Source organism: Chaetomium strumarium, assembly GCF_033439665.1.
Source record: "Chaetomium strumarium strain CBS 333.67 chromosome Unknown B0T15scaffold_3, whole genome shotgun sequence".
NCBI lineage: Eukaryota > Fungi > Ascomycota > Sordariomycetes > Sordariales > Chaetomiaceae > Chaetomium > Chaetomium strumarium.
This window is the reverse complement of record NW_026944431.1, coordinates 3,550,974-3,575,092: the sequence shown is the minus strand read 5'-3', so window position 1 is coordinate 3,575,092 and position 24,119 is coordinate 3,550,974. Positions and strand designations below refer to the sequence as shown.

At 56.9% G+C, this 24,119-nt stretch overlaps 8 protein-coding genes across 8 annotated transcripts; 4 read left to right on the top strand and 4 right to left on the bottom strand.

Moving 5' to 3' along the window:
* Nucleotides 1-347: 347 nt before the first annotated feature.
* B0T15DRAFT_530177 (uncharacterized protein) lies at nucleotides 348-956 on the bottom strand. The gene has a single exon (XM_062869160.1). It carries the CDS (start codon nucleotides 823-825, stop codon nucleotides 508-510), a length of 318 nt encoding a protein of 105 aa, XP_062723205.1. The 5' UTR covers nucleotides 826-956; the 3' UTR covers nucleotides 348-507.
* Nucleotides 957-5,904: 4,948 nt separating this feature from the next.
* Nucleotides 5,905-9,072, top strand: B0T15DRAFT_566907 (uncharacterized protein; the record flags this gene model as incomplete). Its single annotated transcript, XM_062870711.1, has 1 exon — nucleotides 5,905-9,072. One exon carries the CDS (start codon nucleotides 5,905-5,907, stop codon nucleotides 9,070-9,072), a length of 3,168 nt encoding a protein of 1,055 aa, XP_062723204.1.
* A 773-nt stretch (nucleotides 9,073-9,845) lies between these two features.
* B0T15DRAFT_177857 (ubiquitin-conjugating enzyme/RWD-like protein) lies at nucleotides 9,846-11,190 on the bottom strand. The gene is made up of 2 exons (XM_062862263.1): nucleotides 10,682-11,190; nucleotides 9,846-10,608 (listed from the first exon to the last, which is right to left on the bottom strand). Exons 1-2 carry the CDS (start codon nucleotides 10,706-10,708, stop codon nucleotides 10,075-10,077), a joined length of 561 nt encoding a protein of 186 aa, XP_062723203.1. The 5' UTR covers nucleotides 10,709-11,190; the 3' UTR covers nucleotides 9,846-10,074.
* On the bottom strand, nucleotides 10,974-17,889 carry B0T15DRAFT_177781 (uncharacterized protein). The gene is made up of 2 exons (XM_062862262.1): nucleotides 17,713-17,889; nucleotides 10,974-17,650 (listed from the first exon to the last, which is right to left on the bottom strand). The coding sequence occupies exons 1-2, from the start codon at nucleotides 17,713-17,715 to the stop codon at nucleotides 11,327-11,329; spliced, it is 6,327 nt and encodes a 2,108-aa protein (XP_062723202.1). The 5' UTR covers nucleotides 17,716-17,889; the 3' UTR covers nucleotides 10,974-11,326.
* Nucleotides 17,890-17,998: 109 nt separating this feature from the next.
* Nucleotides 17,999-20,928, top strand: B0T15DRAFT_530165 (Chs5p-Arf1p-binding proteins-domain-containing protein). The gene is made up of 6 exons (XM_062869159.1): nucleotides 17,999-18,284; nucleotides 18,345-18,471; nucleotides 18,528-18,658; nucleotides 18,712-18,992; nucleotides 19,047-20,059; nucleotides 20,114-20,928. The coding sequence occupies exons 1-6, from the start codon at nucleotides 18,262-18,264 to the stop codon at nucleotides 20,654-20,656; spliced, it is 2,118 nt and encodes a 705-aa protein (XP_062723201.1). The 5' UTR covers nucleotides 17,999-18,261; the 3' UTR covers nucleotides 20,657-20,928.
* B0T15DRAFT_530162 (NADP-dependent oxidoreductase domain-containing protein) lies at nucleotides 20,929-22,520 on the top strand. Its single transcript, XM_062869158.1, has 4 exons — nucleotides 20,929-21,210; nucleotides 21,285-21,451; nucleotides 21,509-21,992; nucleotides 22,044-22,520. Exons 2-4 carry the CDS (start codon nucleotides 21,429-21,431, stop codon nucleotides 22,431-22,433), a joined length of 897 nt encoding a protein of 298 aa, XP_062723200.1. The 5' UTR covers nucleotides 20,929-21,210; nucleotides 21,285-21,428; the 3' UTR covers nucleotides 22,434-22,520.
* Nucleotides 22,521-22,627: 107 nt separating this feature from the next.
* Nucleotides 22,628-23,254, bottom strand: B0T15DRAFT_395014 (HIT-like domain-containing protein; the record flags this gene model as incomplete). The annotated part of the gene is made up of 1 exon (XM_062864761.1): nucleotides 22,628-23,254. The coding sequence occupies one exon, from the start codon at nucleotides 23,252-23,254 to the stop codon at nucleotides 22,628-22,630; it is 627 nt and encodes a 208-aa protein (XP_062723199.1).
* Nucleotides 23,255-23,659: 405 nt separating this feature from the next.
* On the top strand, nucleotides 23,660-23,957 carry B0T15DRAFT_492897 (uncharacterized protein; the record flags this gene model as incomplete). Its single annotated transcript, XM_062866893.1, has 2 exons — nucleotides 23,660-23,874; nucleotides 23,933-23,957. 2 exons carry the CDS (start codon nucleotides 23,660-23,662, stop codon nucleotides 23,955-23,957), a joined length of 240 nt encoding a protein of 79 aa, XP_062723198.1.
* Nucleotides 23,958-24,119: the final 162 nt, after the last annotated feature.

The window sequence follows — 24,119 nt, the reverse complement described above, 5'->3', positions numbered from 1 at the left end:
AGTCGCAGCGCCTGTGAACTCAACGTTTAGTCAACCCAACGAAGCCGGAGATTGGGTGTCCGAGTAAACGCAAATCGCGGGCAGTGCCACTTTGAAGACCTAGACCCTACCAGTTCCGTCTACAAAGCCCCCCAGGTTCCTCATAACTCGCTCTTCACTAACATCCACATGCGATGGCGTGAGCAAGCCTATAGACAGGATGGAGCTTTTATCTCTCCAGCACTGTCTGGGCCCATCATCTCATCCTCAAAACCCACCCTCACCGTGGAAGGCGGTCGCGGGCTGGTCACCAGCACCTTGACAGTCGCCAACACTTCCCCGGAGACTGTCAGCTTGAGAAGATCTTCCAAGACATCAAGCATCGGGACTTCAAAATCCTCACGCTCGTAAAAGACAATGCCGTCCACAAGGCAGAAAAGTGTGGGCCCCTTGGGCAGCTGCCGAACCAACCACCGGAACAGGCCCCATAACTGCGCCAGGCTATGGCCTTCCTCGATAGCATCACGATCAGCACCTGGGGGTAAGAGGTGCCCCGGGCCCAAAGTCATAATCGCATAACAGCTGCGTGATCAGGCTTCGCACCATCCGCTTGATTACGCGTTGTCTCGTCCCGGCGCCGTAGTCATCTTCCTCGTCATGTTCTTCCCCCCAGCTGAGCTCACCATGAATAGAGACAGCCTCCGAATCGGTCGAGTTGATGTCGAACTCATCGTCGTATCCCAAGTGCCGGCCGCAGAACCAGACGACGCACAGGTAGCGTTTGCGAGACCGGCACGCCTTGGCGAGGGTCGTGCAGAAGAGGGATAGGACAGAGGTCTCCAGCATGAGCGAGGAGAAGTTGCCGTAGATCAGCAACTTTGTGGGCACAGGGGACACGATCCACTCCTGGAACGCATGGTCATTGAGGATCTGCTCCGTCCGTGCGCTCTCCGATCCTCCCTATTCAGGAACGACAGCGCTGGCCATAAGTCTGATGCCCGCACTGGATTCAGGAGATACCTTGCCAATCGGGGAAGACAGTTTCTCAAGGTGGCAGCTGTTAGTCCGGCGGTTATCCAGTCCATGTACTATGCTGGCCCCGCCTTGGAGTCCCATGACGACATTCAGAGCCAGGTAGTGGTGGATTTTGGAGCAGCTTTCGGGATCGAAGAGCACCTCAACATGATTTGGAAGCCTGAGCTCAAGACACTGATTGGATCAGTGGACAGCGAGGGGAAGAGGAGGAAGACCTGCTACGCGGAGTGTTGTAGATTCGAGCGCGTGCACGATGATTCGTAAGTTGATACGAAAAGGAACGAGGAATTCATGCGTCATCTGCTCCTACAAACTCATGACGAGATGCCCTCGGTGGTTGTCGTCCCTCGACCAGTCGACCCAGGGATACCAGAGGCTAGGCTTGTTGAAGATGATTTCGTCATCATATCCTATCGTGTCTTCGGGCCTTGTTCTTAGGACAAGGAAGTAGGGTGAGTTCCTTGGGCAATGACGCGCCTTTGCATGCTCTCGACGTTAACATTTTGTATCTGCACCCAAGTTGGATCTCACTCACCTTAGTGAGACCGGAACATCCTAGACAGAGGATGGGGGTGGAGTTAGAGCGGGCGAGGGTCTGGGGGACCGAAAACAGCGTTTGATGAGCTTGTCCTGCCTGACGGGCACAAGGAGATATAAATAACACCTATAGAGATGGCAAGGGCAAGACCGTTAACGGCATGACTATTGAACTTAAGGGCCCGCACAGATTGTTATTGCTTGCTCTAAGGAGTTTGAGACTCTAGGGACCTTGGCTCCTTACATATATACATGGAGAGCCCGGTGCCCAGTCTTCTGCCCCTTGTTCCTGCGGTACCGTACAAGAGCAACAGGAATGGCGTGTGTATTAGTACTCGATCATGACTAAGTTTGGGATCCCGCCTATGAGCTCTTCGTCCCTCCTGCAACCAGACTCTGTTTTAAGACTGCTTGTATAGCCTCGGTTGGCGATGAGGGCACGCCCGAGTCATGGACTCCTTGGCCTTTGCCTCCTCCATTTTCATATCCACCTGGTTGTGATCCCTAGTCTGGGTTTGACAGACTGGTTGTAGTACAGTGGTACTCGACTTCGTCCTGACACGGGCAGATTCCAAAGTCAGAGAGGGCAGGTCCGACCTGAAGCGATTGTTGCTTTTCCTGCGAAAGTAATGCTGTTCCTAGCCAATCGTGCACTTTGTCATTCCGTCACAAGGCACAAGGAGGCGTCTCAGCTGTTGTCAGGTGCCAGTGTTAGTTTCGCCTCCAGTTTTATAAGGCGTTCGCTACGAAACCGTAACGTCACCTACATAGATCCGGGCCGTGCACGGATCCGGGCCAGGCAATTTCGGCTAATTTAGGGGCACCATAACACCATGCCCACCATCACCAACATGATCACAGCTGGGTCAAAATTGAAGCTATTCACAAGCAGACGACAGTGCCATGGCCAGAAAGCAATGGGGGTCTGGAAAACACATCCAAATCCACCTACTTGAACACATCTGGGCCCATTTTGTAGTCCTTCCAAACACCCTTCGCAAAGCCCACTACCCCTCTTAATGCTATACGACGTTCCTTTTCCCTGGCTTCCACGGCTTCCTTAGCCTCCCTTTCACTTATGCGAGCCCGGATGTCTTCCACAGTCAGTACCCGGGCCTCACCAAAATGCTTCCTCGAGGACTTTTTCCGGCTCTCGAACCTCTTTTTCACTACTTCCTGGGTCAGGGCCCTGAGTGTGGTATTGTCAGCTTGCGTAGTTAGGAAGTAGTCTTTCATCCAGGACAGCCTGGCTCTCTTGGGGGTATCACAAATCTGGAACAGTTCCTCCACAACCTGGTTGATCTTTGTAGCCATGTCGCCAGTCACCGGGAGCTCGGCTCGACGGCCCTGTTGATCAGTAATACTGACCATCGCTGGGGTCTTCGGCCGGTCAGAGGTCCTGGGTCTGGGTGCCGTTGCGGGTGCTGTTGTGGGTGCCGTTGCGGGTGCCGTTGCGGGTGCCGTTGCGGGTGCCGATGTAGGTGCCGGTGCCAGTGCCAGTGCCGTTATAGGTGCCTCGGCTGGCCTATGCCGGGCTAGGACCTTCTCTGGGTTGTAAGGTAGTAACCCAGCTCCTCTCCATGCCTCCGGAATGTTCCGGAAAATGCAAGCCCGGGCCTTCTCATAATACCGGAGGAACTGGTGGTTATCTACCTTGACAGCTCCGAACAATGCCCCTTCAGTAACTAACTTACGGTAAGCCTTAGCCAACGGCCCGAAGACCCCGACATCAAGAGGTTGCAATTCATGTGTCGAGTGTGGTGGTAAGCAAAGTGGTATGATGTTGTGCTCCTCGCAGTATTCCACGAACTGGGGTGAAACATGGCTTGCATGGCCGTCAAGAATGAGGAGCCGGTATTTACCATGTGTTCGGGGTGCCGTATACTTGTCGAAGTGTCGGATCCATTCTAGAGCAATGTTGCAATCGGTCCAGCCGTTCTCACTAACCCGGATAACAAACTGGGGGTCGAGGTCCTTGGGAATCCACGCTTGTTGAATGCGTTTGCCCTGGAAGATGACGAAGGGTGGAAGGACGTCATTGTTGGCCGAGATGCATTCGATAATAGAGACCCATTCGCGGTTACCGGGTTGAACGACGGTCGGCTCTAATGAATCCCTCGGAACAATGACTTTGTGGTTGTCCCCCATGCCTTTTATGCACCCCTTTTCATCCATGTTGTAGGTGTCGTCGTCAGCGATGTTATAAGCCAACTTGATAGTTTGATATAGCTCGAACCAATGTTGTAATGTGTTGTGATCGACAGCGTCCTTCCTAGCTTGGTCCAATGCCCGGGACCTTCGAGCTTTCAATTCCGGGTGCCGGTTCAGGAAGTTGTAGATCCACCGTTCACCCAAAGGCTGGATGTCTCCCTTAGCCAGCAACAACTGGGCTGCAAGATGTTCTAGTGCCGAGATTGACATTGGCCAGCCCCAGGCATCCAACTGGTAAATGGAATTAACAATGGATTGTTCCTCCTGTGGTGTCAACCGCTGCAAGTGCTGGGCTGCGGCCCGGTGGTTCTGCCGTCGACCGGCATACCGTTCCTGGAGGGTGGTTCGTGGTATGTCAAAGATGTGGGCCGCGTTTCGAACGCTGGGGACCTCCCCGGCTCGCAGGGCTTCAATAGCAGACTGGATGCGTTCTTCCTGGCTGTTGGTACGCTTGCGTGGTGGCTTCTTGAGTGTGGGCTTGGGAGGTTTGGGTTTGGATTGACTGGGCGCCATGGTTGATGCGGTTGGCTGACTGCGTTGACTGCGTTCATGATACGGTTAGTTGACTGCATATGATGCGGTCGGTTGAGTACGTACCATGCAGTCGGTTGACTGCGTCGATTGCAGTGGTGATGTGGTATGTTGACTGCGTTGGTGATGCCGTAGGTTGACTGGTATGTGGAAAAGGTTAGCTATTGTCAGAGGAGTTCAAAAAACAGGTCAAACCATGGATTCGTTGGAAAATGCGGTCAAACAGCCTGTTTGATGAAGTTGTTCGTGATGTTCATTGTGGCTGACAGTCGAAATGAATTCAGGCCAGGACCCTGGCCCGGATCCATACACAGCCCGGATCCATGCAGGTGACGTTATACCATTTCTCGTTCTCCCGCCACGCTTGCTCCTTGCACCTCCGCAGCGGGCCGAGCAACGTTCCGTGACAGCAACCGAGTGTCACTTCAATCTGCACCACACCGGGAACGCTGTCTCTAAATCGACGGTCAATTTGTTGAATCGATGGTGTCTAACCGCATCCGGAACACCCGCCACCTGCATCAGCCACATACCAAAATTTGGCTTGGCAACCGGATTGCACGCGTCGAGTAAGTCAACACTGCACGACAATTGCAGACATCAAAATACTGACAATCAGATTCAATTTCCAGAAAGCCCAAAATTGACCGAATCGCTCAAAAATGCAATGAAATAATACAGTGCGTATAATGCAACTGCTAGCCTAGAGCGCCTACCTTCCTGGGCGCGCCCACTACTAGAACCGAACCTCGCCCTGCGCCCTGGGAACTGTGCCTGTGCCTGTGCCTGTGGCTGCATAGGAGCATTGCCGTATTGGGACTATAGTTGAGGCTGTTGATAGTTGCCCAACGGCGCCTGGGGCCGCACCTGGCCCTGGAACTGGCCCTGGAACTGCGCGTTGAATCTGATTGTCAGTATGTTGATGTCTGCATTTGTCGTGTAATGTTTACTTACTTGGGGGTCCAAGCGTTTTTCAATCGTTGGATCCCCAAGTACGCGATCTGGCTGCCAAGCCAAATTTTTGGTATATGGCTGATGCAGGTGGCAGGTGTTCCGGATGCGGTTAGACACCGTCGATTTAGACACAGCGACCGGGAAGGGTAACTACTGTAACTCTCTTTGTCGGTGCCGCCGAGAGGCCTGTGAGCGCAGTAATTTATCTCGCCGCAAGCGCGCCCGATCGCACGGCACTTTGATGCATCGTCCCCGCCTGAACGGTTGATGAAGTACGGATTACAGTGTACTCCGTACGCTGCGTATCCCCTGACTGGCCGCTGACCATGACAATTCTCGATATCCGGTCAATCCTCATTTGAGACGGGTACGACGCTGCAACTTGGCTTTCTCCCCGAGATTCAAGCTCGAAGCGTGCTGCGACCGGGATTCCAGGTTCCGGGTTCCCGGCCGCTAATTCCAGCACCTAGCACGCAGGCTCCATTGCCTTGCTGGGGCCCGCATCCAAGCCTGGCTGTACTCATTTGGCGCTGATCAGATCACGCCAGGGAAAAACAACATTAAAATTAGCCGTGTCCCGATGACATTTTTCGCCATTTTCTCCTCCTGTTCCGTTGGCTTGCCACCTCTCCAACGCCTGCAGCAATGCTGGACAACATGGACCAGACAGACGGCGCTGCTGGCGGCGGAGCGGGCTATCCCGCTGGACAGTACCGCCATCCAAACATGAGGCATCACGGACCGGGCCCGTATGCACCACCGAGGATGCAGTCAAGACAACAGTGGCCGAATGCCGGGCCCCAGCCGAACCACAACAACGCTGACGCCAGAGACGCGTTCGGGCATCCAATGCAAGGCCGCCCTTTCCGCCCGCCGAATCCGCCCTCGGGCTCAATGCGGCCCTCGAGAGCTCCTAGACCGGTCCTCCAACTGAGATCCGATGGCCATGTGACCCCAGACCTCGTTTCACCCCGGAGCGATTCCTTTTTCTACTCCCGGCCGGCTAGACCTTGCCCGAGCCCGACGCCGACTATCTCACATTACCCGCCATCCCACCGAGCGAGAGGCGAGTCAACGCCCACACAAAGACAGCCTAGATCTGCCTTCCCGGGACTTTCCTCTAATCCCTTCATCCCAGAGGCAGCCGAACATGAGGCATCATCACCTGCCGAGACGCGCAGGTTTCCGTTGCTCGCCCGGCAACCTGAACAATTAGGCCGCTCGTCGCCCGTCGAGAGACGCCAGGCGACGCCAACGGAACCGGGCATGGTGGAAAACTTCTCCCGTCCACGGAAGGCGAGTGTGAGGTTGCAGCAATCGGACGGAGCTTTGTCGCGGCACATGGCGGCGCATGGACTGCATGCTGAGCCGCAGCAGCTGGATCAGTCACCAACGGCCAACCGCCAAGCCCCAACCGACTTCCAGACGCCGCAGAATCCTCGGCCCAGGGCCCGGCGTCTTTCAGGCTCGTCGTCCCAGTCATCCAGCACTTTCTCCTCAATACCCCGTCATCCAAGTCATGATTACCTCGGCTCTGCACCTCGAAGCGATTCGTTACGGCACGCCAATCCCGGTGTTTTGAGCCCTCCGCCGGCATTTGGCAGATTGCCTCCGAATCACCAACAGTACAGCGGCACACAAGGACACCTTAGGGACGTGCCGCCTTGGTTGGCGAGTGGTGAGGAGCTTCGGTCGAGTTTCCGGTCTCAACTTACATCGTCAACAGCACAAGGAACGGTGTTCACCGCGACCGGAACCGAACGAAACAGCATCGTGACTAAGGCGAGCAGCATCACGGAGCAGTCCATCATCAATGGCTATGCGCGAAGGAGCTGGAGGCAGAACTCAGTGGACGACGGACCCAGTCTCGAGGACGTCATGGGCATGTACGAAAGGGGGTTCAATGATTCGGATATTGAGAGCGTGCGCCGCAGCATGAAATTCCCCGACGAGGATGACATACCGGAAACTCCGGTCGATGTTGAGGCGCCGGAACCGTGCGGTTCACGGCCGGCCAGCTCTCATTCCGACGCCAGCGGGCTGCGGGCGAAGATGTTGGAAGCCATGAATGATAGTCTCCCGACCCCGAGAGCGATACCAATTCCCGAGTCGGACGCCGCCTCAAGAAGGCAGTCAAGAGCTCGATATTCCCTGATGCCCGGCTCCTTGCCGTCAGATGTCGGCCTGGGGCTAGCGGCCGAGCACATGGCGAAGAGACGAAGCAAAGAGGCGCCGAGTAGCATCGAGGAACACGACTCCGCCAAGCTGCTGGATGGCGATATCGAGCAGGCCAGCGTAGCAGATCAAGATGGCCGGTCCCCTTCACCAACTTCGCCAGGCTCGCCGGCGCAAGCACGGCCATCATCGCCGAACTTGCCATCGCCAAACACTACCACACCAGCACCTATGCCTATGCCGCGCCTTCCGCAGGAGCCCCCAGAGGAGCCCGGCAGTCGCGATCGGTACGGGTTCCGGAAGGCGAGCGCTAACGTCACTCGCCAGGAGTATGATGCCTGGGACGCCGGCTACAGCGAGTATCTGGCACGACGGCGCAAGAAGTGGATCGCGTTCCTCAAGGACAATTCTCTGATGACGGACCGACCGAACCGATTTCCCCCGCGCAGTGCAAAGACGAAGCGGTTTATCCGAAAAGGGATCCCCCCGGACTGGAGGGGGGCTGCGTGGTTTTACTATGCTGGTGGACCAGCCATCCTGAGCAAGCACCGCGGCGTCTACGAGCAACTGGTGCGGCGGGCCGGCCTGGATCCAACCGGGTCGGGCAGAATACCGGATCGGACAGGGGAGGTGAAACCCTTGATCGTGGAGGATATCGAAAAGGACTTGTACCGAACATTTCCCGACAACGTACGGTTCAAACCCCCGCCACCGCCACCGGGGGAGCCCGCGCCCGAAATCGCTCCTTCACAGCCGGCCCCGGAGCCCGAAATCATCACGTCGCTCCGGCGCGTCCTGCACGCTTTCGCACTCTATAACCCTCGCATTGGCTATTGTCAGTCATTGAATTTCCTCGCCGGGTTGCTGCTACTCTTTGTCGAGAACGAGGAGCAGGCATTCTGGCTTCTGAATGTCATTACTAGGGTCTACCTGCCAGGTACCCACGAGATGAGTCTGGAAGGGTCGAAGGTCGATCTCGGCGTGCTCATGATCGCTCTGAAGGATTCCATGCCAGGTGTGTGGAAGCAGATCGGTGGCGACGAGTTCGAAGCGGGCAAGAAGAGCAAGGGGAAACGGGGTCACAAGGCAGCAGCCCACGGTGGCAGCATCAGCGATCCTCACCGCCTCCCCGCCATCACGCTGTGCATGACGGCCTGGTTCATGTCCTGCTTCATCGGCACTCTGCCCATCGAAACGGTCCTCCGCGTCTGGGACGTCTTCTTCTACGAGGGCTCACACACGCTGTTCCGCGTCGCCCTAACCATCTTCAAGCTGGGCGAGCGCGAGATCAAGGCGGTGCAGGATCCCATGGAGATGTTTGGCGTCGTGCAGACCTTCCCGCGGCGCATGCTCGACTGCAACATGCTCATGGAGACGTGCTACAAGCGGCGCAACGGCATCGGCCACCTCAGCCAGGAGTCGGTCGAGGAGAAGAGGCAGGAGCGCCGCGAGGGCATCCGCAGGTGGAAGGCTGAGCAGGAGGCCGCGGCAAACGATGCCAACGGCCCGCGACCGGCCACAAAGCACCGGTTCGGCGCCGCCGCGTTTGGCCTGGATCTCGCGACCGACTTGGATGATGTCCGCCGCAAGGCGACACTGTTTGGGCGGAAAAAGGACCGCGAGCAGATCCGAGCTGCCGAGGTGGTGTAGAGCGCACCCCGACCGCTCTCGATCCTTCCCTCGTGATCCTTTTTACGCCTGCCGTCACAACGAAATTCCTTTCTTTTGTTCCAACAACAACCCCGCGTCTGGAACGCTTCGCTTCTTCGGTGCCATCCGCCTTGCTCCTTTCCCACCGGGGCTACTACCATCGGATTGCTACGGACATGGCTAATGTGCGCTTCTTGTATTTTTCGCTAATGTATTTTCACTATTTCATCTCATCATGGTGGATCCCCTTGATCCCAGTGGCAGAAAGAGTCAGGCATCACTTTCGGCGGTGTGGGATGGGCATGGCATATCGCATATAGCATTCCAGGGCGTTGAACCTAGGGACAAGGAAGAAGTAAAAAGCTCTAGCTATCTCTTTTTTAAAGACAATCTTCTTGCGTGGAGAGTCGTCACAAAGCTGGATATAAGTGAGGACGACAAAAAGGTCGGACACGGGAGTCCTAGATGGCTAAAGATAGTGCTAGATGAGCAATCACAACAAAGATATACCCTTGGATATGCTGCTCCTTTCTGGAAGGGAACTTGGGCGACAAGCAAGCGCCCGACTTGGAGACGGAGGGTTTATTGAAGCAAGTAAAACGGCCTCTTCAACGTCATGCTGTGTATTCGCTCTACCATCAAACAACTATGGGATTTCCTCGCTGTCCTTCAGGAACTCAATTCACTTTGCCCCGCGGAGGCATCTTGGTCCTCACCATCGCGACCATCGGCTGGAGTGGCTGGACCGGCCGTAACCCTCCGCAGAGCGGGTACGAGAGCGTCGATTATGCGAAGCATCGCCATAGCCGACTCAACGCCATGTGTAGCATGATACGCGAACTCGCCCCGCGCGTGTATTACCTGCAGGGCAATGGTCCGTCGTCTCGACGACGCCACCCGCTGACGGTCCCCTGGCGGCATCTCACCGGATCGCGGCGACCCCTGCGCTAGGGGAGGATGATGATGCCCCCCCGCTTGTTCCCGGACGGTGTGGTCGTGCTCCTAGGACCCACCGGTACCACCACCACCACCACTCCCGCTTGCTCCCGCTTGGCCCTCCTGCGCTGCCGTGCTGTCGTCGCCGCTGCTGTCGAACTTGGGCGTCCCCTTGGCGTACCGTTGCACGTAGTTGCGCGCTGTCTTCTCAAACTCCTTGCGGTCGCTGCGGTACTCGTCCGCGATGCGCGCCTCGAGCGGGTCGTCCGGCAGCGGCTCGACCAGCAGCTGGCGCAGCGCCTCCAGCACGCTGAGCAGCCGCGTCGACGGCTTCCAGTTCTCCGCCTTGAGAAGCGGCAGGCAGATGTTGCCCAGGTTGTCGTTGGTGATGTTGGGGTGGTAGATGCGCGTCGCGAACGTGATGGTGGGCGCCTTGAACGGATAGTCGGTCGGCAGCGAGATGACGAGCCCGAACTTGCCGCCCTGGTAGACTGTGTTTTCAGGCCCGTCGAGGATCGCGTGCCATCGGTGGAGATCGGAGTCTTTAGGGAGGAAGACGGTTACGCCGACTGGTGGGGACGACGTGCATTCTGTCAGCTCCTGCGGGGGTAGGAGCAGAGGGAGATGATTAGGGACAGATGGCACTGCCAAGGCGGGGGAGGTTGGGAAGTACCTTAGCGATGCGCTTCTGCGACGCCATATTGTCCGGCGTTTTTGTGTGTTGCACTACGGGTGATGCCCGTGGCTCACAGATAGCCGGTTTGAGTACCCCGGATGATCTGCTGCTGCGGGGAGTTGAAGCGGACGCGGGAGTGAGCCGAGAGGAATGAAGGGGCAGTCCTAAGCTTTAATTGTGATGTTGGACTGGAGCGCCAGTCGGTAATCCGTAACAATGCCTTTTAAAGAAGATCTATAAGGTAGATGAACGTTAGCCGGGTGAAAGAGGGTGATCGGGAAGCGAATGACTTGTTGGATGTAGCAGTCGTGTGAAGCTCTCAAGGTTCCAGGCAAGGCAGCAGATGAAGGTGGGGTTTGGAGTGACGTGCGGGGTGGGTTATGCTTTGGTCGCTACCAGGGGTCCGTGCGGCTTTGCTCAGAGGCAGGCAGGCAGTCTCAGGCTATGTAACCTCGAAGATACAGGAGAAGATGAAGTAAATACGGACTTGCTCGGAATATATATTGGTTCCTATGGTACTACGCATAATACGAAGTAAAGAGCCTTCAGAAGTTTTGATAGCCGAACATTGGGCGATGAAAGCCCGCTTGGTTGTTTATATGCTACTGCACGAGTGCTTTGACTCTTATCTGGCTCTTAACGTCAAAGCAAGGTGTGATTAATGACGAATACCTTCCCAACCAAATGTGATTCCATATCGTGCAAGAAGCAAGCTCTTGTTGCGGGAGCGGAGTGCCGAAACGCCTGTATAGCCTCCAGCAGCCCACCTAGCCCCTCAACTCCCCTTTTGCCCTGCCACAAATGCCGGTTCCTTAAATAGAATAGATACCTGAGATGAAGTCCTGAATCATTCCTCCCCTCCTCCTCCTCCTCCTCCTCCTCATCCTCCGTGACATCGGCATCACCCTGCAGTGTTCGTGGCTGTGCGGGACTCGAGCGGGCCTCACCCTGGTCACCATCCCCTTCGCCTTCTTGCTCCTGCTCCTCCTCCTCAGTATCCATATTTTCCTCATTTCCCTCGTGTTCCTCATTCTCCCTCCCCTCAACCTGGCCCTCATCATCATCGCCATCATCTTCTTCCCTCCCGTCCTCCTCAGTCTCTTCCGCATCCGTTTCGGCACTCCCCTCTCTCATCCCATCCCCGGTCCCCTTCACCATGCCCGCGTCCACACTCCTCCTCAGATTAGGAAAGAGCAGCGACGGCGGCACATCGTCCTCGTAATCCGCCGGCACATCGCTCAGATCGCTCTCGTCGTCCGCCGAGTCATGCACGCTCCCGGGAGGACTGGATATCTCGCTGCCGTGGTGGTCCCCACGACCGCCAACACCAGAAATGGTAGTTCTGCCGGCCTTGAGACGGCCCTCATGGCGCCCATCCTGCTCCGCATCCTTCATCTCCACATCTTCATCCTCACCCCGCGCCGACCCTGCATCATCTTCATCATCAGTAGCCTCGCCGCTCTCACCCCTAGCAGCCCGCTCCCTCGCGCTACTCATGCTGCCCACCCTCGACCTGGCCTTGACCCCGTTTACTCCGCTGCCGCCGCCGCCGCCACCGGCTGACCGGGGCGGTACCTCGGCCGCGCGCAGGACCGCTTGCACGGCCTGCTCTGCCTTGCGCAGGATGTTGGGCCGCCTGATGCCCCCGACGCGAGACACCCGCGGCGCGGCGGCGTCGCCGGCGACGGACTGTTTTTCAGACTTGTCTTTGTTGCTGTCGGGTTGCTCCGAGTCCGCGCCGAAGGAGTTCAGAAGGGAGGACGAGGACGGGGATTCTTTGTCATGGGTGATGAGGGTGTGGAGGAGTTTGGTCCTGATGTCTGCTGTCGTTGTTGAATCTTCTGGGCGTGCTTCGGCGGCGGAGTCGTTATTGCCGGCGGCCTGAGAGGACTGGTCGGCGCTGGGGGGGAGCTCGGACCTGAGGTGCAGGTAGATGGCTGAGTAGCAGTCCGTGATCAGGTCGTCGATTGGGCCGGCCTTCATGAGGTTGGCGTTCAGCTTCTTGAGCTCGACCGCCTCCTTCATCGCGCTGAGAGCACCGTTGTCTTCTGCGGCGGCCGTGGTCGCCCACTGCGTGATCTTCTCGCCTACGACGTCAAATTCTTCCTGGCTGATGCTCTTGAATGCATCGTCTTCTGCGACGGCCACTTTGAACGTCTGCCGGAGGAGCTTAACGTAGGTCATCACGCAGTACTGCCACAGTTCGTTGAAGTGGTAGAATTCCGCGCTCTTCTTGCGGATCCGGCGTAGCACGGCCTCGAGGTTGGCTCGGTCGTTCAAGACATCCAGCAGCTTGACCATGTACCGGATGTACCTCTCTGTGTACACGTGGTGTCGGCCCGGCCGCTCCGCGTCGCACTTCCAGACGTTCATCACCATCGTCTTGGTGAACATACTGTCCCGAAGAACGTGGAAGGCGGCCCTGGCGAGGAGGGAGTTCCCATCTGCGGTGGCGTCCGCCTTCTCGTCGTCGCCATAGAGAATGCGAGCGTGGCGCATGATGAGCCGATGCTGCCAATTGGACTTGTCCTTGTCACGCAGAAACCGCAGGCATTGTATCATGTAGTCGTCCCAGTCCTCGGCACTCTCAATGGCAACCTCCTTGTCACGCGCGGGTGCGAATGGTTGGCGCTGCAAGATGTTCGCGCCTTCTTGGGCCGGCAGGTCGCCTCTCTTGACGAGTTTGTGGACAACCGACAGGATCTTGTAGTGTGGCTCCAGGATTGGTTCTTGGCCATGCCTGGGCTTCGGCAGCGATGATACGACCTCCACGGACTTCTCGAGTGCGCCCAGCACTGCCTGCACACTGGGACGATGACGCCGGTTCTTCTCGTCCAACTCTTCCGGTGGCGTCTGGTACATTTTCCAGAGACACTTGGCCACCATGAACGGGTTCTTCCAGTCCCTCGGCTTGCCCACCATCGCCCTCCGGAAGAGGTGAGCTGCAAACTTCCATACCTGGTAGTCGGTCATCTCGACATGCAGGATCCTCTTGAACGTGCCCTCCTTCCCGTCCTCAACGAACCATCTCTTGTGGTCGGCATGTTGAAAGGGTTCCATGGCAAAGGGCTCCCGACTCGAAGAATACATGCGCATGCCGAACTCGTGGTACATGTCGTACAACGCTTCCTCGTCGTCCTCCAACGAGGTGAGCACGGCACGATCCGACTCCCATGCGTACGAGTGGGACAAGGCCATGGTGTAGCTGTGGATGGCATTCCTCTGGAGCTTGACCAGCTCAGCGCGCTCCTTGTTCATCTTGTCGGCGGTCCAGAGCACCGACTCCTCCACTTCATAGTCGAAGCATTCTGCCAGGCGGAACCAGGCGTCCCAGCGGTCCGGGGTGTACTGGAGCTGCAACCGCAGGAAAGTAGCCGCGATGCGCAGATCGTCCGTCGCACCCGGCGTCTGTCGGCGATTCAGGTCGACGCCCTTGAACTTGGTGAGCGCGATCATGCCTAGCAGGAAGAACCACCCGTGCTTGGCGGGGGCACTCTCTGGTGTGTTGATAGTGACCGCGTCCAGATCGACGTTGCCAGTCAGGGCCTGGTAAAGATGCAACGGGTGGATCGTGGCCTTGAGATACTCGGAGTAGTTGCGGAGGTTATGGGCCATCTGCGGGCTCGACTTGGCGGACCCTATCGCCTGCTGCATCCGCTCAATCGTCGTCTTGAGGTCCGACTTGAGGAGATCCTTCATCGACATTCTGTTGGCCAGCATCGTCACCTTTTCGACCAGCTGCAGTGCCTGACGCTTCTCCAGGTTCTCGGGCTCGCAGCCGTGGTCCTGCACCTCCCAGATGCCCACGCCCAGCTTCAGTCCGTGCAGATCGTAGAGTACCTGGCCGAGATAGTCTTCCCAGTTGTCGATGTTCTTCTGTTTCAGGAGCTCGACGCGCATCATCTTGAGGAAGATCTTGTTGGACGCCTTGCAGCACTTGCGGAGGCCCAACACCTGATGCACCGCCGCCAAGTAGTCGGCGAGATCGTTCTCGGGTCTTGGGAACAGTTCTGCATGTTGGTTGACACCAACCTTGAGCATGGTGTACTGGAGCGACCAGGTCCGCACCTGCATCTCCTGCAGCTTGTTGAGGAATGATCTCAGGCTTGAATTGCTTGCGGGCGCTGGTCTTATCCCGACCCGCGTCTCGTCCTCGTACATCGCAGCCACATGCAAGATGCAGTTGACCTTTGCCAGAGCGGACATGCTGGACCTCAAATGGTCGTCGTCGATGATGTCGAAGGAGCTGTTGTCGTTCAGCGCCAGATGTAGCGACTGAATGATGAGGTCATCGAGCGCCTTCAGTAGGCTCATGAACAAACTCTTCCTGGGGTCATCCGGAGTGTGTGTGTATTGATTAGCCTCCAAGTCGGAAATGATGGTTTCGATGCCGCGGAGGAAGCACGAGAACTGCTTCGTCGTGTACCGAATCTTCCCATAGGCTTCGCCGAGCCTTGACCACAAAAGCAACCGCAACTCCGTGTTGCTGTTCTTGAGGAATTTCCACAGGTCCACCAGCTGCTGGCTGGCGCACTCTGAGATTGGCTGCTTACGCTGACCAGGCTGGGGGGGATCGCTCTCAACCCCGTTCGGCTCAAGCGACCGAGGAACGCTGATATAGACGCCTTCCGGGTTGAGAACGGGCTCCAAGCTCTCAATGACTGACACTGGGTCACCCGCGTCCTCCTGGAACAGGCCTAGAAAGAAGTCCATCGTTGTCGACTTGGATATCTCGCGCTCCGCAGCAGCGATGGATATTTCGGGCATTGCAGAGTTGTTGGGAAGGCAAATTTCAGACCCGGAAGACATGGCGAGGAAGTCACGTAGACCATGCCAACAGGTAATGACATGATCCCGTGGCGTGCCCTTTGCCGATGTGACGGAGCACACTGCAGCCCAGAGGAAGCGGAGCGCAAGTGCGTCGCCTTGCTCGGGGTCTCGCAATCTCGTGATCCCAACGACGAGATCCATCCACCTGTCCATTCGAGCCTTTGCCTGCGACTTTGTGCCCTGCTCCGCTGTGCTGTCCGGTCCCGTAAGAGCGTTAAGGATGTCTAGGCAAAGTTCAACGAGCATCTGCGCAAGTCCTGCGAGCTCGGCAAGTGCTTCAGTTGACCCGTCCCCTTGGCAAAGCTCGAGGTCATAAATGAACCTGTCGTATATGGTGCCTTCCAGTTCGCCGACGACATCGGCTATTACCGCCCTCAACTGGTCCGGCCATTTGCGGTTGGTGTAGGTTTTGGCCAGGGCCTTGACATACTCGTAGGCGAGGTCATGTATCGTATTCCAGCCTTCGTTGCTTCTTAATGCGAAGTCTTTCAGCCCTTGAGATTCCTCAAATGGCGGAAGCTCCTGAGCCCGCTGAGACCCCAATCTCGTGTGCTCGAGAAAGGCAGAAAGACTCAACTGAGGAAGCTCTCGCTTGCTCAAGAGGATTGCCCCAATTTCTTCGTCGAAATTAGTGATGGAATCTCGAAGGTCGACGGTGGCTTGATCTTGAACTTTGCTCGTCCGGTCATCCGAAGCACAAAAGTCGAGGATCTCGGCGAGCTTCCCCAGTGTCAGCTGGTCTGTCACCCCGAGGTTCTCGAGAAGGTTTTTGGTAGTTTGGAACAGATTCTGGTCGGCAGCTTGCAACGGCTGGAGCTGCGTTGCGAGAAACGTGGCCGAGTCCATGACTTCTTCGGCGGCGGTATCTCGACGCCTGGTTCGTTTGCTTCTCTTCGTATCCGCCGCTTCCTCTTCGTGCGCATCCGGAATACCCGCTGCTGACTGTGAGCGTTTCCTGATGGATGGCATCGAAGCGCTTCGGTCCTTCGTCGCCTGATCGTTTGTCGGCGCCGTCTCTGCGATTGCGGACTTGGGCTCATCGACCACAACCTCCTTGTCTGCTGCTTGCTCTTTAGTCGTTTCTCGTGGGTTCCCTCCGATCGCTTCATCTGCAATGGGAGAAGATCCACACGGTGGAAGTTGATCCTCCATCTCCATCAGTGCATCGGCTTCACCATTTACATTGGGCAGCTGAATCGATATGGCCTGCCCTGGCAGCCCCTCCTCGGTAACGACGCGGACTATTGCCTCTCCCAGCTCAGTCCAAGAGAGCTTCGAGATGGTGATGACAAGACGCGATGCATCCATTTCCGCTGTCTGGGGCCTCGGAACCGCGAGACACTTAGTGGGATTGGGCAGAAATGGCATTGGATCTACGAATCGTGCGAGATACGGCGGCACCTCTTTGTTTATGAACGGCTTCATGATAGGGTGAGTCAATGCCATCTCGTCCCCCAGCACATCAAGCTGTTGTCTGAGCTGCTCGCCTGCAAAGCCCTCGGCCAATGACGGTGGCTCAACTTCATCGACGGCAGGGTCGTCATCCAATTCGATGGCGGCCTCCAAGCTGTACCGGCTGACTCGGGAGCTCCCGAGGAAAGCGGCAACTCGTGCAGCTTTCCTCCAGAGTTCGGCATCCGAGGGATCACGGTCCAGGGCAGCCGAAAAGTCGTAAAGCGCTCTCTGGGCGTCCTGCCGCGCAGCCGAGTCTTCAAGTAGAGCATCGCCGTTCCCCGAAATGGTGCGAGCCTTCTGTCTGATGCGATCGACGACAAATTGGCCATGATTCTTGTACGACAAGAAAAGCGCCTGGGGCAGGCTGCTGGCAAGCCCATCCACGTCTGTGCCAACGACCGGTAGGCCCTGGGCGAAAGCGGGGTCGATGGCGAGAATGCCGTCCGGTCCTGCCTCGGCGCGCTCATAATCCGTCTTGCTCTCGGGGTATTTGAAGATCTCGGACTCGAATAGAGCATTATAGGCATCGGCTGCCTGCTCAAAGAATTTCGGGCCTTGCGCGTGAAGCTTCAAGGCGTTCTGAAAGAGCTTCAAGGCGTCTTCGACCTGGAGCTCCTTAGTAGTGTCGACCTCGTCATCAATGTTCTCCTCCGGCTCGACGTTGATGGCCGAAAAGGCGGCCTGCAAGTGGGAAACAGTGAGTATCAGTTCGCTTGAGACAAGTAGCAAGTAAAGCAACATACCATCTTGTCGTGAAACGTGGACGGATCATGTGCTTGTTGGAGTTGTGGGAGTAGAAACCCGGACGGATCTGGTGACTGTCGCAAACTCGCAATCTCTCAATGACGCGCTGAGAGTCGCGCCTTGGTTAAAATAGCGTATAGCAATACACAAATAGGTTAGCCATTGGTAAATACATGTACGGGTACCGTATCGTACATCGAGCGTATGGTGGTCCAAGCTCCTCTGTCCGGATCTCGACTTGAATGGAGATGCCAAGAATAACCGTGCGCTGTTCCAGACTTGCAGGAGCGTTGAACGTTGGAAGCTTGGTCGGTAACAGCGCCCATCCAAGGCGTGAACAGGGAAGGGGCCATTGGAAGTTCGGAACGGTAGAGCAACTTTTCTTTGCCGAACCCGCGCATGCCATCGTGATTTATCAGTTTGACTATATTTACGTACCGATGTCTTTCCGGTAGCGCCGCCTAACCCATCCAGATTCTTCACCCATCGTTGAGCTTCCGGCCACACAGCACCGTGCACTGCCGGGGTAGCTGCCTTGGTCCGTCGCAATGGTCGCGCCAGCTGTCCCCGAGTCCGTCTCCCCCGCCCTGTTCGTTCCCGAGTTCTGTCGAGCTGACGCGTGATTTTCCAGGCTTACGGAGGAGGTCCTCCACGAGGCAATTGATACGCGCACCGAGTCGCTCGTCTCCTTGCGCGAGCTTGGCCCTCCCGATCTTGTGCATCTGGTGAAGCAGCCTCTCAGGAGCGGCGGGAAAGCTGTTAGTGCTTAATGGGCTCCATTCGCCAGGCCAGTCGCTGACTTGGGTCCCTCCAGCTAGGTGTCTACCACCATGTCACAGGCGTGGATGCCTCGTCGTCCGCGAGCCTGGCTGCCTACATCAACACGCTAGCGTACAAAGAGTTTGGCCCATCAGCTACTACCAAGACTCTCGAGGGCACCTACTGGTAACTACGCCCTTCCGAGCTGTGCTGCCCCTGCCCCTAACCTACCGCCCCAGTTGCTATAATGCCTTTTCGCGAGTCGACATGCGCGTCCACGCCCCTTTTCCCGGATCGGTTGAGAGCTACTGCATCGACGAGCGGGGCGAGAAGAAGAAGGCGACCGACGAGCTCTGGCTCGAGACATACCTTTGCAGCGTGTTGCGCGCCTATTCCTATGCCGACGACGGAACCGGCGACACCATAAGGAAGATCATTGGGGTCCGGCGGTTCAACCCTGTGACCAACACCGAGACCGAGCATCGCTTCCTCAGCGCGGCTGAACAACTCTTCTTCAGGGGTAAGGCACCGAAACGGAAGTCGGCCCTGCAACACAACAGCTAATCGTGCTTAGGTTGGCAATTGGGGTCCGATTCCGTCGTGCAGGTCCCAAATCTGGTGTCCAACCATCTTACAGCCGGCCTGCTCAAGTACTTCCGCACCACTGGCCGTTACGCTTCCGGTATTAACCTGTTTGAGAAACTGCGAGCTCAGAATGTCGAAGTTGCGTCCCTCCTTGCGAAGGTCCTGTTCATGGGAAACGAAGAGGTGCAAGGGATACGCGTGCTCCACGAGGCCCTGAAGCAATCACCAATGGACTACGTGATGCTCGACACCCAGGCCGAATTCCTGCTGAAGAAGGCGAAAAATGCGGCGACACCAGAGCAGAAAGAGGAAAGATTGCGCATGGCCCTCGGCTCCGCGGATCGAAGCACCATTGCCGCACCTAGTGAGTTTGGGACATGGGCGAGATTAGCTGAGGTGTATGTGGCTATGGAGGACTGGGAGAATGCCCTGACCACCCTCAACTCATGTCCCATGTTTACCTATCAGGACAAAGACGCGCCCGTAATGCCGGAGCCCAGAGACATCAATCTTCCGACCCTTGCAGAGACGAGGCTGGACGAGATTGACAGCGAGCCAGAATCTCGGTATTCGGAACAGGTTGACCCGAGTCTGTTGAATCTGCGCGCCGCTGCGTATCGGGGAACGTTCAAGCATGCGTACGGCATTTTGACGGAGATGACGGCAAAGATCGGGTGGGATCAGCTTCTGAAGATACGGAGCAATGTCTTTGTCATGGAAGACGAGTACCGAGAGAAGCAGGAGTCGGCCACTTATCCCAAGAATCGCAATGCCAGCACCGATGCTCTACGCGGAACGCCGGACCCTACCACCAATGGCGGCGCCGCCTCTGACGCGGGAGATGACGAAGAGCAAGAGGAAGCCGAAGAGCCAGAGAAGACGGAAGAGGACGTAGATAGCGAACCCGTTGCGCAAACCCTCGTCCCCAACGGCGGAGCCGACGATATCGAGAGGCCTTCTAGCGCAGTTGATCCAGAAGGGGCCAAAAAGACGGACGAGAATGTAAGCCGATCTAGTTAATTCTGTATCGTCCGACATTACTGACAATTCAACCAGGGTTCCAAGGACGACCATTTCTCTCGTCTCAATAACAAGCGGCTCTGCGAGCGTTGGCTTGACAGCCTCTTCATGGTGCTCTATGAGGACCTGCGCGTCTACACCATATGGCGCACGCAAATGGCCCAATACCGCGCGCAGAGCATGCAATACAAAAAGTCCGCCGAGGAATGGGAGATCCTTGGGTCTCTTGCCGAGCGCCTGCAGCACACCGACGAGGCGGTCGAGGCCTACCGCGCCTGCCTTGCACAGCGCTTCAGCCCCAAGGCCCTGGCGGGTATCCTCAAGGTGTTTGAGAAGACGAAGGGCAGCACCCGCGACACGGTCGCCGCCACCATCCGCCTTGTCACCTGGCAGTACCGCTGGTACAGCGAATTCTCGCCCGAGCTGCTTCACACGGTCCGCATGCTCATCGAGGACGAGGGGGCTGTCAAGATCAGGAGCATCATCCAGGCGACGAACCTGCCGCAGTCGGTGCTGGATTTGACCCATCACTACGCCGCGCTCTGTGCCACATTTAGGAGCAGTGGCACAGATGGTTAAGAGGAGGAATATGGGGTGGCAAAGGGAGTCCCGGGAGGTGCGGAAATGTAGCGTGGGATAATTAGCGGTGGCCGTGACAGTCTGCAGTTGTAATCGGGTGCGTGTTCGACAATGATACCGTTCTGATGATGGTTGTGGAAAAATTAGACTTTCGTACCATCCAGCTTCTCGCGCTTGCCGGGCCGCTGGAATCGTATGTCTCTTGCTTGGCGACACGCATTTGTCCTGCAGCTGGGGTCGCACAGCGAAATTCAATCAACGATTCAGGGGCAGTTGTTTACTATGATGTTCCTGGTGCCAGTCAACAGGCGCAATTGAGAAACCCCTCAGCTCTAGTGATCGACTCTGAGACATGAGTCAGTCGGCCTGAAAGTCCATGACTGCAATCCACATCATGGCAATCCCGAGCCATCTCCAGCGCCCGACGCCGTATCGGACCGTGGCGCCGTTCCTTCGGGCCGGCAATGGGTCGTTCAGCACCATTCAGATGAATCTGCTTGGCTCATTGCACAAGCAACCTGCAACCACCCCACTCAAGTGAAGACTAAGTCACTGTAAGTGGGCAATTGTAGCCGACGCGATGCGGGGTGCAAGCGCTATAACGTCATAAGCGTTAATTGAATCGAAGGCTTTAGAAGACGAGGACAAAGGATAGCCCCCGGGCGGGGGCATCGGTTCTGTAAATAAAGTCGCCCCTGGATCCCTCTGCTTGGCCCGAGGCGAGAGACATTCACACATACCATCCCTTGCCAGAATTCAGAAGAAGTCAGTCATGGCAGAGATCAAGAACACCGCGTAAGTCATACGACAGACCAAGCTATATCACAGCAGCTGATGCTGACGCTTCTCTAGAAAGACTTTCAAGCTCAACACGGGCGCCTCGATCCCCGCCGTTGGGCTTGGGACATGGCAGTCCCCGCCCGGTGCAGTCGAGAAGGCCGTTGAGGCCGCTCTGCGGGCGGGATATCGGCACATCGACACGGCCTTCGCCTACGGCAACGAGAAGGAGGTTGGCCAAGGGATCCGGGCGTCGGGGGTGCCGCGGGAGGAGATCTGGTTGACTACCAAGCTGGACAACCCCTGGCATAAGCGAGTCCCCGAGGCACTGGAGCGCTCGCTGGCCAACCTGGGCACCGACTATCTCGACCTGTACCTGATGCACTGGCCATCCAGTACCGATCCGGAGGACACCAGAAAGCACTACCCTGACTGGGATTTCGTGGATACGTGGCGCGAGATGCAGAAGTTGGTTGAGACGGGCAAGGTCAAGAATATTGGCGTCAGCAACTTCGGGATCAAGAACCTGGAGCGGTTGCTGAATGATCCCAGCTGCAAGGTACGTCAGGGGTGCAATTGCAGTGGGCCAGACAGCTCTAACCCCCTACAGATGGTCCCGGCCGTTAATCAGATCGAGCTTCACCCGGGGAACCCGTCGCCCAAGCTCGTGGCTTACTGTGCTCAGAAGGGGATCCACTGCTCGGGCTATTCACCGCTCGGCAGCACCGACTCGCCGCTGTACAAAAACGAGACGCTTGGGTCCATCGCAAAGGCCAAGAACCGCAGTGTTCAGCAGGTGCTTCTGCTGTGGGGCGTCAAGAAGGGCTGGAGTGTGCTGCCGAAGAGTATCAACGCTGACCGGGTGAAGGCCAACTTTGACCTGGACGGCTGGGATTTGACCGATGAGGAGCTAGCAAAGATCGACGCGATCCCGGATCGGTTCAAGGTGTGCGGTGACTCGTGGTTGCCAGTCAAGGTCTTCTTCGGGGATGACGAGTAAATCGGTTCGGGGGGGCTTCTGTAGGCGTTAGACAATGACCATACCAAAATCACCCGCTTAGACTTACCAAAACAACTTCATCACTGGCCTCCGCTGCTATCGAGCGGCTCTGTCGTAGCAATCATCTTGATCACCACTCTTTCAACATAACCATCCACTCCGTTCGACTCGCTCACTCATAACCAGTCCCTCGCTCATAACTTCGCGCCCTGCTGCTCATCCGCCTTCACAACTTCCGCGACCGCCCTCCTGACCCGTTCCGCCAACTCCGCCGCCTCCTCCTCATCCAACTCATCCCTCTGGCCCCGGCCAAACATGGTCGCAGTAAACCTCTCCCGCCCCTTATCCCTCAGCTCCGGGCGCGGGATGACATGGAAATGCATGTGTGGCACGACCTGCGCCGCGGCGGCTCCATTGTTCTGCACCACGTTCCAGTCGCCCACGCCCGTCGCCTTCACCACCGCCGCGGACAGGATCCGCAGGTACCGGCCCAGCTCGACAGACTCGGTCGGCGTGACGTCGGTGAGCTTGGGCCGGTGCGCGCGCGGGCAGAGCAGCACGTGTCCTAGGGAGAGCGGCATTATGTCGAGGAAGGCGATGAGGTCAGGTGTGGAGAGGATGATGAAGGCGGATGGTTGCGGGGAAGTCAGGGTTGGATTGAGCGAAGGTGAGCTTGAGGGCGGTGGCTCGGCCGGGTTGTAAGGGGCAAAGACGGAAGAGATGTGACAGAAGGGGCACCCGGAGTCTGAAGGGGAGACCGCCGTGTCGAAATTGGCTGATGGAATTGGTGGGAGGGAAGATTGGTAGGTTTGAGGCGCCATTCTTGGTTCCAAGATCCTGAACAGTGATTGATAGTTGCGTAGTTGAGGGACGACTTTGAAAAGGTTATGTTGTGACTCTAGGCGCTCGAAGGAGATGTAAATCTAAATTAGGCCGTGATAGGTAAAGGAAGGCAATGCGGTCTGTTGTTGACCAATTGTCCGTTCCCCAATCGGAGACGCTCGCCTGTAGTGCCGGACCGACGGCCGAGACCGAGATCGCCCCTGAGCCGAACGGTATCTAATCTACGCGAATACTCTCAGTGTGGCCCACTTATGGCTGATTCTGCCCATTCCGGCCGCCAAAATTGCTATCTTCCGCCCCTCCCGTAGGTTGCCTTCCATCATTCTTTCATCAAACCGAACGTCGAAACTATCGCAAGCACGCAAGAACTTCACTCAAACACGATGTCGCGCGAACAGTACCAAGTCCCCAGCGGCTCCCCTACCACCGATGGCAGCGCCTTCAAGGTCGCCACGCGCGACTACGTCGGCGGGAGCGGTGACAACACCATGCACTACCTCTGTGGCGACTGCGCCGCGCGGGTGCCACTAGACAAGGGCGCGCCGATCCGCTGCCAAAGGTGTGGCGGTCGCGTACTGTACAAAGAGCGGACTAAGCGGTATGTTCACTGACCTCCTCCCATGGGATAGCTGAGGAGTTGCTTATTTGCTGTCCAGGATGGTTCAGTTCGAGGCGCGGTAGTATGACGACCGATATGCGCGATGGAGGCTCGTTTTAGTGCTTGGTCCGCCTCAACAAAGGGGACGCTCTCTCCCCAGATGCGGAGCAAGGCATTTGCATAGAAAAATCGATCTGGGGCGCTCGTGACATGGGAATCTAATTAAGGCGTTTCTTGGGCATATG

What these genes read in the sequence shown, in the direction of transcription:
- B0T15DRAFT_530177 (XM_062869160.1), bottom strand. Translation starts at nt 825, where the DNA reads ATGCTGGAGACCTCTGTCCTATCCCTCTTCTGCACGACCCTCGCCAAG.
- B0T15DRAFT_177857 (XM_062862263.1), bottom strand. Translation starts at nt 10,708, where the DNA reads ATGGCGTCGCAGAAGCGCATCGCTAAG. An exon ending in CGCAGAAGCGCATCGCTAAG is followed by an intron (nt 10,609 to 10,681) that starts GTACTTCCCAAC and finishes CTACCCCCGCAG; the next exon opens with GAGCTGACAGAATGCACGTC.
- B0T15DRAFT_530165 (XM_062869159.1), top strand. Translation starts at nt 18,262, where the DNA reads ATGGTCGCGCCAGCTGTCCCCGA. An exon ending in TCAGGAGCGGCGGGAAAGCT is followed by an intron (nt 18,472 to 18,527) that starts GTTAGTGCTTAA and finishes GGGTCCCTCCAG; the next exon opens with CTAGGTGTCTACCACCATGT. An exon ending in ACTCTCGAGGGCACCTACTG is followed by an intron (nt 18,659 to 18,711) that starts GTAACTACGCCC and finishes CTACCGCCCCAG; the next exon opens with TTGCTATAATGCCTTTTCGC.
- B0T15DRAFT_530162 (XM_062869158.1), top strand. Translation starts at nt 21,429, where the DNA reads ATGGCAGAGATCAAGAACACCGC. An exon ending in GCAGAGATCAAGAACACCGC is followed by an intron (nt 21,452 to 21,508) that starts GTAAGTCATACG and finishes ACGCTTCTCTAG; the next exon opens with AAAGACTTTCAAGCTCAACA. An exon ending in TGAATGATCCCAGCTGCAAG is followed by an intron (nt 21,993 to 22,043) that starts GTACGTCAGGGG and finishes AACCCCCTACAG; the next exon opens with ATGGTCCCGGCCGTTAATCA.